We start from the raw sequence: 14,587 nt of genomic DNA on the forward strand, positions 1-14,587 counted from the left end.
TGCCACCGAGGAGGTTTTAAGAAAAATCATTGGGCAAGCTAGAGAATCCAAAAGTTTCGGCACTGCTTTTGTTTTTGCTGGGGACTTGCTCATTATGCAGACTGAGGCAAGTGGCAGCGTGGGTGCAGCATTGAACATTGTATTAATACACTATTATTTTGGGCGGCGTGTAGGAGGGAGTGCTGTTTGGCAGCTGGAGTAAGGGGCTGGAATTCAAGACTCCTCGCTCTTTTCTCTGCCAGCAGCTCTGTAGTAGTGACCTTAGGCACATCCCTTAAGCTCTCTTCACAGACATGGTTTGCACATCGGAAGGAAAGAGGGAAATAATGCACACATACATCAGAGGGATGGGGTGAGGTGTTAATTAATTTCATTAAAAAGGCTTTGAGATCGGTGCCTAGAAAGTGCAGTGTTATCACAGCTCCTCATCCAGCAACGTGAAGCATAGTTATCATCATTAGAGGACCTGTTCGCTTGAGGAACTTGTCCTGATTTGAGGCCATTATATTGTAGAAGTAATTACCACTGCTTTTGCCCCATGCTATTTCTCTGCCTGGCAGTATTCCCATTCTCTTTCTTCTGAGCAGTGTAGAAAATGTCCATTATTTGCCCTAGATTCTGCCTGTTACAACCAATGAAATATTTAGTGGATTCGGTACATTCAATTTTGTGAAAAATACCAGCTGTCAAATGTTTCCATTTTAGCCCACTCTCCATACTAACCACGTTCCTTGCTAATACAGTCAGGAGTGGGCGGGCTGACTCACAGGCCGGGATGCTGTGCTATAAGGCTCAGACCACAGCAGCTAGATCTTCTCCGCAGAGATTCCATAATCTTCCTGCTTCTGTTTTGATAGATGGGCCTGAATTATTTTTCACCTGAACGGGCACAATTGAAAACTGAGCTTCAGTAGGCAAAAATGCAAGTCTTTCCTATTTTCAACACCCTTATAGCTGTGGGTGGGTCTGGAGCAGGGGTGGGCAAAATATGGCCTGCAGGGACCCTAAAACATTTAGAAAATATTTATCTGCTCCTGGCTGCCTGTCAAAGATGACAGGAGCCGGGGGAAGTAGGCCCCAGGGGGAGCTGTCAGCAGGATGCAGCAGCCCAGCCTCACTCCACCCCCAGCCATTTCCCTTCCTGCCTGCCCCTGCACTGCTCCAGCACCATGTGGCTCCTGGCTGCATTCCTGGACCCATGGGAGCCTGGGGGTGTAGTGTGTGTGTACCTGTGTGTGTAGGGAGGGACTGTGTGCGAGTGTGTTCATAGGGTGAGTCCTACACGCACACCCCTCCATACACATGCACTCACACTTCCCTCACACTGCCATACGCACAAACCCCCACAAACCCCATACTCACCCACACCCCACATATCTACATGCACACCCACATGCTCCCTTACCCCTCACACTCCCCACACCTATCTACCCCCCACAGACACACCCACACCCTCTCCCACATACCCACACACCCCCAGACCCATAGCTCCCCCACAAACCTATCCCCCCACCACAATATACAAGAGTAAGACTTCATTTAAGCTGTTCTACAATCACCTCTATGTACACTACACAAACACCTGTAAACCAGGACAAAAATATTTTTTTTTAAATCAAATTAATGCATGTCGTAGATGTTCACTTTTTAGAAAAATACCAAATTATATTCTGGTTCTGAGATGGCAAAACCCCTTGCTGAAAGGAGTACCTCTGGGGGCAAGGGGAGGGACTTCTGGTGACAAAGGTCAGGTGTTAGAGGGCGGGACTTCAAGTCACAAGATGGCAACCAGGGGGCGGGGCACTTGTCACGGGGCGGGGCTACCCATGCGGCCCTTGACAGCTTGCCAAAACGCAGTAAGCAGCCCTCCAGCTGAAATAATCACCCGTCCCGGGTCTGGAGTAAAAGGCACGGTATGCACCTTGCTGCACATCGTTGCTTACAGACTCTGGAAGATCATGCTGCATCCATTTATAGGCTGGATTAATTTTCAGTGCTGTTTTCACAGCCATAAGCCACAGCCACTGCTGCCCAAGGCACAAAACTTCTTAGGTACACCTTTGAGGAATATAGTTTGCAGAGGGATATTTGGATTTCTCCAGTAATAACAATAACTTGTGCAGAGCTCAGTGCTTCCCTCACGTAAGCCACCTAGAATCATAGAAAAGTAGGGATGGAAATGATCTTCAGAGGTCACTTCGTCCAACCCCCACCAGTGGTAGGATCATTCCTATCCAAACCATCCCCTACAAATCCATCATCTAACCTATTAGTAAAACTACAGTCAACCCTGGCAACAACCCCATGCCCCTTTTCCTCCACTATCAAATTAATCTACATTAGCTTGTTCGGATCAGATGCTGGCTTCTGAGTTCAGAGCCTCAAAGCTGATGGAGTTTGAGAGCAGAGAATGGGATCTGGAGACAATTCTGCCTTCCTCCCATCCTTAGGAGACAGCTCTGTGGGGGAAGGGAGGTGGGCCCTTATATCTTATTTATACAGCATGGACTTGGCCAGTCCTGAGTCCTTTGCAATCAAATGTGCAGCTCTAGGTTACAAATCTCACGTCCAAGTGGACAGAAACCTCCCTCTATGGTTGTGGCAGAGCTGGATTTCTCTGTGCTCCACATTGAGGAATAGCTTTCCCCCACCAGTGAAATGCAGCCACTTCTGGGGTGCAGGATGATGCCCAATTAGTACACATACAGCATACTACCAATTACTACAGCATACAGCTCCATATTAAAGGGAAAGGAAAGACAGTGATGTAAGATCTAAGTCTTTTTAAAGGAGGCATGAGATCTTTAATCTCAGTGCAGAGCAAATGGGACCTTGCTTTCTAAGATCCTGTTTGACAGACCGACGCACCCACTTTATCTGCTTCTGCAACAGGAAGTGCTGAATTGGATTCAAAGCTCCGTATCCAGGGCACTAGGTGTTTTCATATCTGATCCTGTTGTATCTGATCGAGGCATAACAGACCTGAAAATTAAGATTGGCAGCCCTTACTTCACAGTTCGGTGCAGCCTTTGCCTGGGATACTCCCAAATTTGCTCTGAAAGTTCAGCTCCTGCTGTCTGCTCAGCTCTGTGCGGCGGTGATGAACATAACAAATGCCCCGATCTCATGCCCACCCCATCCTCAATCTGCAGCTGTGGCTGGTAGTTTATTTCCTTAAGTAAAATCCTTCGAGGAGCTGATTTCTGCAGGGAATGAGAAGAGGGTAGTACTTAATCCAACCAAGCAAGTCTCTTGCTCTCCAGATGACACAGCGCCGTTTTTACACTGCTGAAACTTGGAAAGGAAGTCTTTGGGGAGATGATCAGCAGCGTGCAGCACTCGGAGATAGGGGAACTAGCAGCACAATTGCTGCTCTCAGAGAAAGGAGCTGCGTCTGCAACCGTGGGCTCAGCTTAGTGGCTTCTGATCTGCAGGAGGGAACGCTCAAAGCAGCCCACACAGCTGAGACGAGGTGGTTATTTTTACCCGGTTCCCCTGTCTGTCTGCAGTAGAAGTTAGTTTGATTTCTTCGCAGCGTGCCTGACAAATGAGCAGTTACTCCTAGCCTCCCCTCTGCGAGGTGGAGGACGGCCGCACGGCTCGAAGGCATGATTCCCATGCCGGGTTCAGAGCACCGCTCTGCTGGGCGGGTCAGGGGAGCACTTTGGTAGGGGCTGTGCGTTTGCTGCTCTGCCAGTTGTGCCTGTGTGGGACTAGGGCACAAAAACCAGGCGGCGAAACTTTCAGGCACAAAAGTGATTCTCATTACTCGGGTCGTGTACAATAGAGGATTTTGTCACTGTTTTTCGGCAGCAGCACAGCTATACCGCTGCTAGCAACGGCACGAACGCTAGCAGGGGGCATCTGAGCTATGGCAAGGCTGGGGTTTCCTGCAACGGTATCATCACTGTGCCATTACTGAGAAAATGAGTAAGATGCTTTCTATTGTAAGCACGCTCCAAGCCAAGCACGAGCCCTCTCTGGGCCTGGTGAAAAGCGAGCGGGTTTTTCATGCAAACTGTGGGTAAAGCAGGGGCGGGCAATTATTTTGGGCAGAGGGCCGCTTACTGAGTTTCGGCAAGCCATCGAGGGCTGCATGACAGGCAGCCCAGGGCAGATAAATCTTAATTTTCTAAATTTTTTAGGAGCCCCACAGGCCTGATAGAATGGCTTGGTGGGCTGCATCCGGCCCCCGGGCCACATTTTGCCCACCCCTGGGTTAGAGGACTAACCGGCAGATGGGATTGCTCACCCCACCGTGGACACGTTGCTTTGCAGGTTCGTCATTTGTTGGTGACCTTGTCCACGTAGGTGATTTAGCTCTCTGGGGCTCTAATCCCAATAAAGGCTCTCAGACGCTTTTGCAGGCTAACGAAGGTGTGTTTGAGCCTTTGACACAAGTTAAGAGATTCTTCTGTGCCAGATCGTGCTTTTAATGCAGCTGTCTCCCCCTCTCACACACGGTTTTCTGCCTTTCGTTGCAGGAGGAATGTCAGAACTACGTGAGGGTGCTGATCGTCTATGGCAAGAAGGTTTTCACCTGTGGTACCAATGCTTTCTCACCGTTGTGTTCCAGTAGACAGGTCTGTCGTTGCCTTTTCCTTGCAAGGGGAAGGGCTGGTAAAGAAGGGTGAGGGAAACCAGTCCCGTTGCAGACAAGATGCCTTGTTGCAGAAACATTCTCCTGATTTGAAATGTTGGTCTTTGTTGTGTAGCCCCTGGCTGAGAAATGAGACCGAAGGCATTTGTGCAGCTGTGCAGTTGGCTATATATCAATGTTAAAACAAAGAAAGTAAAAATAAAAAGTAACAGATATTCAACTGGTCCCAAGTAACAGCATCACTCAAGCCGGTAGAAAATGTAGTGCCTGAACTAATCAGGGGTAAATACAATTGGTCTCTGTTACATCAGTTTAGGCTTCCTCTGTCCACAGCCATCCTGGGATAGCCATTTGCTAATATTAGGCTCGTTGTCTAGCATCAGGGTGTCATTATAACCATCTCTTGTGTGAGCTGCCTCAGGACTCCTGCATGCTTCTCTGTTCCTGATCCTTATGAAATGATATAAATGACCTCCGGTACGTACCTGCCTGTCTGCATAATGTAGGTAGATTGGACTCGGTTAAAAGACCCTCGTGGTTTTTGCAAAGCTTGGATCCTCTATAGCAGCGTTTCTCAACCCGTGAGTCGCCACCCACAAGCTGGTCCCAAGAAAATTAGAAAGGGTCGCAAACAAACTTGAAAAATGGATTCTCCTTTAAAGGAGAGAAACGTGGGAAACCGTGCCCTTTCCCTTGCAGGCTGGCAGAGATCCGCTGGGGGCTGGGGGCAGGGGGCAGCGGGTCAGGAGCGAGGGGCACTGGGTCGGGACTGGCCATCAGCGTTTACAACTGGGTCCTGGTACAAAAAAGGTTGCAAACCACAGCTCTATAGCACAGTGTATTGTGGGATTGAGGTTGGAGACTGCCTGCGGGCAGGAGGAGGGGATGGACTCAGGTTTCCTTTGGTTTAGGAAGAGGAGTTTTTCACTTATGCCCAGCCGTATGGGTTCGTTTGCCATGAAGAGTGCATTTCCACTGAGGAGCAAGAGGCTTTGCTCCATTAACGCTATGGAGGCTTGAGAGATGAAGGAGTTAGAGGTGTCTTGAATATTAGGGCCTTTATGGCTTTTCCTGCTCGACGTTGGCGAAGAACATTTTGCTGACAGCTGGGACGACTGGCAAAATGCATCTGTTGTGTCTCTAGCAGTTCTGTCCTGTCTCCCAGGAAAGGCTGATCACAAGCAGCCAGCCTGGATATATGAAACACGAATTGTGTCAAACAAACCGGATCTCCTTTTTTGACTGGAGTGGATGAGGGGAACGCTGTGGACATTGCATATCTGGACTTCAGCAAGGCTGTTGACACGGTCCTGCACGATCTTCTCAGAAACAAACTGTAGTCATTTTGTCCAGCCCGCATCTCTCCGAAGTGCATAGATAACTGGCTCAATAGGTGCAAGCAAGTGGTAATTATGAACAGATCCACGTCAGAACGGCAGGAGGTTTTGAGTGGAGTCCACAGGCGTCTGTCCGGGGCCTGGTGCTGGTCAACACATTCATTACCAATTTGGATGCTAGCAAAGAAAACGTCTTGAGCAAGTTCACAGATGACACGAAACTGGGAAGTATTGCAAACACGTTGGAGGATATCAGCATGTTTGAAGGATCTTGTTTGAAGGATCTTGACGGACTGGAAAGTTGGGCTAGAGTCAGCAGGATGAAGTTCATTGGACAAATGCAAGGTGCTACGCCTCAGGAAGAATAACCTAAAGTGCAAATATAAAATGGGTGAAGCCTGGCTGGATGGCAACACTATGGAAACAGATTTGGGAGTCTCGATAGATCGCAGTACGAGTCTGCAGCGTGTTGCGGCCACACACAAGGCGAACATGGTTTTGAGATGCATCAGTAGAAGCATTAGGTGCCAGATGTAGGTGCCTTTCTATTTGGCCCCGGTTAGGCCTCAGTTGGACTATGGTCTGGGCTCCACGTTTTATAAAGGACATGGAGACGTTAGAGAGGGCACAAAGGTGGGCAACAAAGATGATAAAGAGCTTGGAAAGCAACTCATGTGAGTAGGGATCTCCGTAAATTGTGCCAGAAGTACCCCCCGCAGTGGCTTCTTTAATGTTTTTCCTTTTGCCACTTCCCACCCCTTTCCCCTGCCCGATGGGTGGAGGTTTTAAATACGCCGTGGGTTTTGCTTCCCTGGTGATCAGCGGCAGGTGGCCCAGTTGGTGGGACCCCTCTGCAAATCGGGGCCGGGGAGGATGAAATGAAAAACATTGAAGGAGTCGCCGTGCGGGGCACTTCCATCATGATGTATGGAGATCCCTACATCTGAGGAGGGAGAGGCTGAAGGTGCTAGGCATGCTAAGCTTGTGGAAAAGGTGCTTAAGAGGGAACATGATAGTGTTCAAATACTTGAAGGGCTGCCATTAAGAGGGAAAGCACCTCTTCTCTCTTGCTTCAAAGAAGGGGATGCAGAGCAATGGCTTGAAGTTGCAGCAAAGTAAGTTTAGATTGGATATCCGGAAAAACTTCTTCACTGTTAGAATAACGAGGCAGTGGAGTTGACTGCCTAGGGGAGTTGTGGACTCTCCATCACTGGACGTGTTCAAGAAGTTGGACAGCCATTAGTCATTGATGATCTAGGCATAACTATGCCTATGTCCTACTGCAGGTATTTCCCTTGCTTCTGGGCTTTGCTGGCTTCCCCTTTCTGCTGCATGCATCAGGGTGTTTTTTAGCCGTCCTCAGAGGCATTGGCTGTTGGCTAGAGTCAAAGCTGGGGTTTTTGACTGGGGTGCACCAATGCACCTGCTGGGATCAAAGCCAGAGGTTTCAGGCTAGAGGGTCTTGCCCCTCTCCTCGGGGTCAGAACAATCACCAAATTTGGGGTTAGGAAGGAATTTTACCCCCTGGTCAGATTGATACGGGCTGTGGGCGTTTTGCCTTCTTCTGCAGTGCGGGGCATGGCCCACTACCTGCGACTGAGCATGTATTGACAACATTCGCAGGTCATTGGTGTGGATAGGGAGCATCTGGTTGACCTCAGGGGGTCCCTTCCCCAAGTGCCCACCACAGCAAATGGCAGACCTCTCCTTGGTTTCAACAGCATCAGGATCAAGTCCACAGCACTTTAAAAAGAAAGTAAGACAGACTGTAAAAATGGGGGGTGGGGAGGAAGAAACCTAGACAGGGAACGAGGTTGCAAATAAGTGTTTGGAGCGTGTGGGTACAGCTCCACTGACAGTGATGAGCTGTGTCCGCAGGCACCTCTCAGTAAAGGGCCAGGACACATGAGGCTTCTTCATCACGCCGATGGCGCTGCCCCTTGGGTCACGGTGGATTTAAACTTGACCTTACAATCAGCACTTGCCCACGGCGTGATATTCTTTTTCTTTTCTCTCCTTTCTCGTAAGACTTGTTCCCTGGTACTCAAGGAGAGGTTGAATTCTGCGCTGTACTATACGTTTTCACTCTCTCTCCTTTCTAAACACAGGTAGGAAACCTTAGCAAGATCATTGACAAAATCAACGGCGTGGCACGATGCCCGTACGACCCTCGGCACAACTCGACGGCCGTGATCACGTCTCGAGGAGAGCTCTACGCCGCAACCGTCATCGATTTCTCTGGACGGGACCCTGCTATTTACCGCAGCCTCGGAAACGTGCCCCCGCTCAGGACAGCCCAGTACAACTCCAAGTGGCTAAATGGTAAGGTCACTTGGGTCAGACCTGAGCAATGGGCGCGTTCCAGATCAGTGGGGCAGACTGTCTCGCTTCGGACCCAAATCCAGAATTGTGAAGAGAAAGGCATAATAATCAGGGATGTTAAAGATAGCTGGGGAGGATTTTAACTTTATTTAGAAGCTGGAGCATGTGGTTTAGCAGGTGCCTGGTAAGAGCTGGGTCTCCTGGGGTGCCTTACTGCACTGTTTGGACATGGAAAAGACATTGCACCTGCAAACGCTGATTATATCGTGCAAGTGCTGAGCACCCTTAACTCCCACTAACTTCAGTAGGGATCGAAGAGGCTCAGCAGGCACGGCCAGACAAAGCGTTTGCACTGGTGCAGTCGACTCGACACCAGTGTTAAAAACATGTACCAGACAGATAACGCAACCCTGTAAACTGCATCAGCATCACTCAAACCAGTGGAAAATTTAGCCCTTGAAAGAATCAGGAGTCAAATACTAGTGGTGTAAATTATATCGGTTTAGGTTTCATCTCTTCACACTGATCCCGACATAGCCATTTGCCATAGAGAATCCAACTATTATTAGCTTCCCCATTGCCTAGCAGTAAGGCACAGTTACAGCCATCTCCTATGTGAGCTACCCCAGGATAGCTGCACATCTGTCCTTCCCTGATCCGAGTGTAATTTATGAACTGGATTTAAATTACCCCTGGCAAGCAAAGCAAGATCTGGTCCATCCCAGCGAATCATGCCAGAACGTACAAACTCCCCCCGTTTGCAGATCAATACATGTTAATTCCCAAAGAAACAATTACGATCGAGAGTGAACTCCAGCGTAACACTAGTCATGAAACTTCAGCCAGCAGTTTTGAACTGAGCCCATAGCTCCTGCCTGAGCTAGGGCATGTCCCTTAGAAAGACACGCTGTCTCAACTGCAAGACCTAAGCGATGGGCAGTCCACCACAAACCTCTGTCAACTGGAACCAATTCAAAACCTGTCCGAGTCAATGGGCTTTGTCAAGTGTCCCCACTGACGTCTATGGCATTGGGATCAGCAGTTGTATTCACGCTCCCAGTACTATAGGTGGGACTGGGGCTACAGGTGAGGGCAGATGTACAATTGCACTGTTTGGAGGGGGAGAACTTGCTGCTGACACGCAGGCGTCAGCTGATCTGTTGTGGTTGTGTTATCTGTGCCCCCTTGACCCCTGGTCAGTGAAGCTACACACACCAGTTTAACCCCAAATGAAACGGGTGATAAATCACTGTGGTTTAGCTTCCCTTACCGCAGCTTAAGACCAGACACACAAGACAAATGCATTGGATGCAGCTACATCAAAGTAACCCTCCCAGCTCCCTTTTAAAGCAGTGTAGCCGTAAGTCAGTCCACAGCCTCTGCTGTCTGACCGCAGAGCATTGGGGTATGACTGAAGCAAGGCTCAGCATGAGAAGGTGCAGGAGGCAAGCGCCAGCATTTCTTTTACAACCGCGGGTCTGTCTTTCCCTTCCCAAGCGGAAAAAATCCGGAAGAGGGGAACGAAAATTGAAAAAGAGTTTACAGAAGCGCTTAGCAAAGTCACCTTCCCCAAGTGGGTTAATATGGCCTTAAGATGCATAAACCAGGGAGAACTGAGTAGGGATAGGGAAGAGTGATGACCTGGTGAGACCCTTGTTGGGTCTTTGCATCCTGCTCTGATGCCGGTGCTACAAATAAGGGGTTGTGGAGGTGGTTCAGAGAAGAGCCACAAGCACGATTCAGTCTGGAAAAGCCGGCTCGGTGAGAGCTTACGGAGCGCAGTTGATTTATTATCTTACTGAAGAGAAGGTTCAAAGGTGAATTCATTATCATCGACTGCAAGGGTCAGCAACATCTGGCCTGAGGGAGAGCTGGACCCAGCCCACAGCGCCCGGCGGCGTTGGTGGTGTTGCAGCAGCTGGGGCCTGATCTGCGCTGGGACTGTTCAGCTGGAAGCTGTGCCCGTGCAGGGGGAGAAAGCAGGCTGGACAAGTCTCAGCAGTAGCTGCTAGGTTGCACCGGGGGCCTGGCTCGGGTTGTCCCAGCTTGTGGTTCCAAAAAGACAGCTCGGACGGGGTGATCACAACGGCCCCGTCCGGCCATCGGCTGTGATACCCTCTGCTGCCGGAGGAGACGCTGCCTCGCGGCCCCGATCTGCTGTGCGTCATCACCTGAACATTTCCACTTTCCCGTCTCCTCCCCTACGCTCTGTTCTCCCTGTTCCTGAGCCCAGCAGCATTAAAGGAGATCTGTACTTGCTTCCTCCTCCTTTTGAGCTTGAGTCTGAAGAGAGCATCATAAAAGCTCCCTGTGCAACCAACAGAGTTTTTCTTTTCTCTCAGTCCTCGGCCAGCCTTTTTTTTCCCTTTGCTTCAGAAACGGCTGCGATGAAAGGCTCCATGGGCTTTAAAGCTGATTAAAATGTGCACATCAAACTGGTTCCAGGCCCTTTTGGATTCCTGTGAAAATAATAATAATAATTTGGGGAGAAAAAGAATGGATGAGAGCAGAAATGCTTTGATACGATCAGGTTTGGTGTGGTATTGTTTTACAGGCATGAGCAAACCTCGAAGCATCAAGGGACCTGGAAGAGGCTCATGATAAAAGCCAGATGTTATTGCATGAGGGGAATAGGGGGAGCGCTTCCATGCAGCTGTCTAGGGCACGGGGAGGATGGGGACAGCGCATCTAATGCCCCATAAGGTGCAATCTGGAAACAAATAGGAGGGAGAAAGTCTATGGGGTGACTGTGTGGCAGGGCGAGTGTAAGCCCATGGGGGATGCCTGCATTGCCCCCATGGTGATCTCGAGGCCACCGTTGAGAAACCAGCTGCTTGCTCCAACTTGGTGCATGTTGCAAACTGAAAAACGACCACGTGGTCGCTCTCAGGAGGACGCCTGCGACTGAGATCCTGAGAGCATCTCTGGGCATGCCCCCCCAAAAAGTGAGCATGCAGTATTTGTGAGCAGGTGGCACTCGAGGATCAGGAGCAGGTGGGTAGAGCTTGTGTCTTGGGGTCACTGGACCGATGGTGTAAGCCTTCCCTCGGTGTCTAACTCAGCTGCCACTAAAATGAGCGACAGCTTTGCCACTGATGGCAAGGGGAGAGGATTGGTCCCAGGATTTACACTCCTAGGGTTAACGCTGAGGAAATGAAGCTGTAATGGAGCTATTCCCCCATGCACCATCATTCACAAATCCCCCTGCCTTTGCCAGCCCAGTGTCCCCAGTGCTCTTAGGTCTTACCGCCTGTGTAAGAGGGGCCAGCATCCCCGTGCACAGACCAGTGTCTCATTGCAGAGCTGTGCAAACCTCACTGTGTGTTTTGTATTGCAGAGCCCAATTTCATTGCTGCCTACGACATTGGGTTATTCACCTACTTCTTTTTCCGTGAGAACGCGGTTGAGCACGACTGTGGGAAAACCGTCTATTCCCGCGTGGCAAGAGTTTGCAAAAATGATATTGGGGGGAGGTTTTTGCTGGAGGACACATGGACAACTTTTATGAAGGCCCGGCTGAACTGCTCCCGCTCCGGAGAGATACCTTTCTATTACAATGAACTGCAAAGCACCTTCTATCTCCCCGAGCAAGACCTCATCTATGGAGTCTTCACTACCAACGTGTGAGTTTGGGCGCTTTCTCTCGCGTGCCGCGCCACCTCCCTTTCCTCTCTCCCCAGGGCAGTGAATATGGCCGTGTCTGCAGCCTCGTTATACGTTCTGGTTAATTGCTTTCGAAATATAGCAGAGACATGGTCTATGCAGAGACATGGTCTATGCAAAGCCACGTTATTCAGAGAGGCAAAGTTTCCTTTAAAACTCGGGGGGAGAAGGGTGAGCGATCAGAGAAAGGGAGACTTGAAGATGCACGTGAACTTTTCCATGTCGCTGTCCCCCTCTATTTTTTTTTTTTTTCTTTTGGGTGATTTGGAAAAAGCTGGAGCGGGACGGCTTGGTTCGGGGGTGAGCCTCGGAGACAAGAGTGTGGGGAAAAGAGCTAAGTTGAACAAGATATTAATTTTTGATAAGCTGCAATGATTTGTTGTAAAAGCTGGAAAAGCACAAGCAAGGCTTCTCTGAACCCCGAGGCTCTGGTAATAAAGTTTGTGACTGTGACTAGCTTGTCCATTATCAGGGTTCAATAATAAGCACTCCCTGGGGCTTGTGCCAGGCTAATTTATAAACTAGGCAATGAAAATCTAGTGCGTTGTTGCACAGAGCACAGCAATCAGGGGTGACCCCCTTGCTGATGCTGAAGAGCCAACTTTATAGGGCTACTTCTCAAAGTGGGAACAACTCAGCATAAGCAGAAGGCAAACCCCTCAAAAACCAGCCTTTGATATACCCCAAGCAGGCAGAGAGCTGGCAGCCTGCTCGAACTATTGGCCTGGCTCAGGTGACGTTGCATTCCCAGGGTGGATGGGCCAGTGGTGGCCCAGACTCAGCTCGTAGCAAGGTCCTCGACGTCTTGAGTTAAAGAACCTGGCTGGTTAGTACGACAAACTCACATGCCTGTGCACAAAGGCAGGGAGAGAGACAGAGTGTGGCACTGCCATAGCACACGTCGCACTTACATTGGAGCTGGAAAAGGAATTGAGCCGCCCTCGGTCTCCCCAAAGACTCGGCATTGTGTTTTGCTGCCATTGACAGCACCGAGACACTGCAGTCGTGGGCATCTTGGCTCCGCTGAACGCGGTGGGAATTTCAGGACTGAAGTGACGGGCATCGGGATGCCACTCGGAAGCTAGAAATGCCAAGAGGGAGGGAGGTTTCGAGGCTGGTCTCATTTTTCTTGTGCCGTTTCTGTACTGTCGCTGCCAGCGTCAGCCGAGGACCATTCAGGGCAGAGGCAGCGTGAACAAGAAAAATAATTGGGCAATGCGCCTAAACCACAAAGCCGGAGCCGCCCTCCCCTGGCTTCGGGGGAATTGTAATCCAGCGCTGAACTTTGCATGAATCCCTCTCTAAAAGCCAGGCCCGAGGGAAGGTAGCCAATCTTCTGTAGCTGGAAGAGAGGCTTGGCTGGAGCATTTGGTGAAGATGAGACGCTGGTTGTGTTATCATAAAGGACTCACCTGTGTGTAGGGAAAAGCCCGAGAGCTTTTATCCATCCATCTAGCTAGCTTCAAACAATAAGAAAAGCGATGAATAAATGATTATAATTAATAGCTGAAGCAGGACTTGCAATGAAGTGGGAGAAGACGTTGGGTGACACAGCTGGGACATGACGCTGCCCGGCAGTGACTATGGTAGCGCTGCTCACAGCATCTCTTGGAAGCACAGGATGGCTGTTGCCTCATCCATCTTCTCGTAATACTTAGCCCTGTTATTTTACGGCTACCCAGCTGCCTATTCCCTCGCCCACCTCCTGAGAACAAGAGATTATATAACGTTTGTGTAACTAAAGAGATGAGTTATTGATAAGAGCTGAAGTTAGATCGAGTAGTGTTTTGGGTCGACGGCACGGTGTTCTTTCAGGAGTTCAAAGAGAAAGTGTTCCAATTTGTCATCCGACTAGAGAAATAATGGTAATTATTCTTTTAACTTCCACGGGGACTTAACGTTGCATGCGTGCTGCATACCAAATGAGGCTGATTTATGTTCCAGCCTGTGTATGTACCCAGTGCGCTGCTGATGCACTGAAGATGCACTCTGTTGGTTTAAGAATATATTTCTAACCTTGAAAATTCCTGTTGAGCAGAGTTGGGGCCATCTCCCAACAAAGGGCTACCATTTCGGATTGCCTGCCGTCCTGAAAAACCCCCTTACTAATAGAGATATAGTTCCTTGTGCAATACTGAGCTAAGCCTGTGGGAAAGATGGCTCTTTAGGGAAGTAGAGTATAAAATACTTTAAAAGTTTTTATTAAAGTGATAAGGTCACTGGGATTTGCATTTAAAAACCTTTGAACTTAACAGCCTAGTTAATCATCAGGAGCCCCAGATGCAAATAAAGGAGACTGAGTTTTTTTTTAATCTGGGTAAGATAGAGGCCAGCTAATACTCAGAAATGAATGTCAGTGGTTTCTGATTAGGATCAAAATGGTCAGTGAGGGATGGAAAAATCCTGGCCGGTGGGACCAGACAACTGCATGAAGCGCATCTGATACATCTCCCCCCTGCCGGCTTTGCCAAAGGCAAGGAGTTCTGCTCTGAAGTATTAACAGGGCTCTGTATAAAGCTCCATTTTATATGAAAAAGATCCATTATTATTTATATGTACATACATACATATAAATATATATGTATGTATACATTATATATATATATATATATATATATATATATGTGTGTGTGTGTGTGTGTATATATATATCTGTTGTGTGCGT

The 14,587-nt window shown here is 49.1% G+C and overlaps 1 protein-coding gene across 1 annotated transcript in view; it reads left to right on the top strand.

Moving 5' to 3' along the window:
* SEMA5B (semaphorin 5B) overlaps positions 1–14,587 on the top strand; it is a gene marked incomplete at its 5' end in the record, with an annotated part of 98,285 nt that overhangs the window by 9,746 nt on the left and 73,952 nt on the right. Inside the window, 3 exon segments of the mRNA XM_006036643.2 lie at positions 4,485–4,583; positions 8,046–8,259; positions 11,597–11,882. Of these exon segments, the coding sequence (XP_006036705.1) occupies positions 4,485–4,583; positions 8,046–8,259; positions 11,597–11,882 (599 nt within the window).

The sequence above is a fragment of the Alligator sinensis genome, unplaced genomic scaffold (genome assembly GCF_000455745.1).
Source record: "Alligator sinensis unplaced genomic scaffold, ASM45574v1 scaffold1452_1, whole genome shotgun sequence".
Lineage (NCBI taxonomy): Eukaryota > Metazoa > Chordata > Crocodylia > Alligatoridae > Alligator > Alligator sinensis.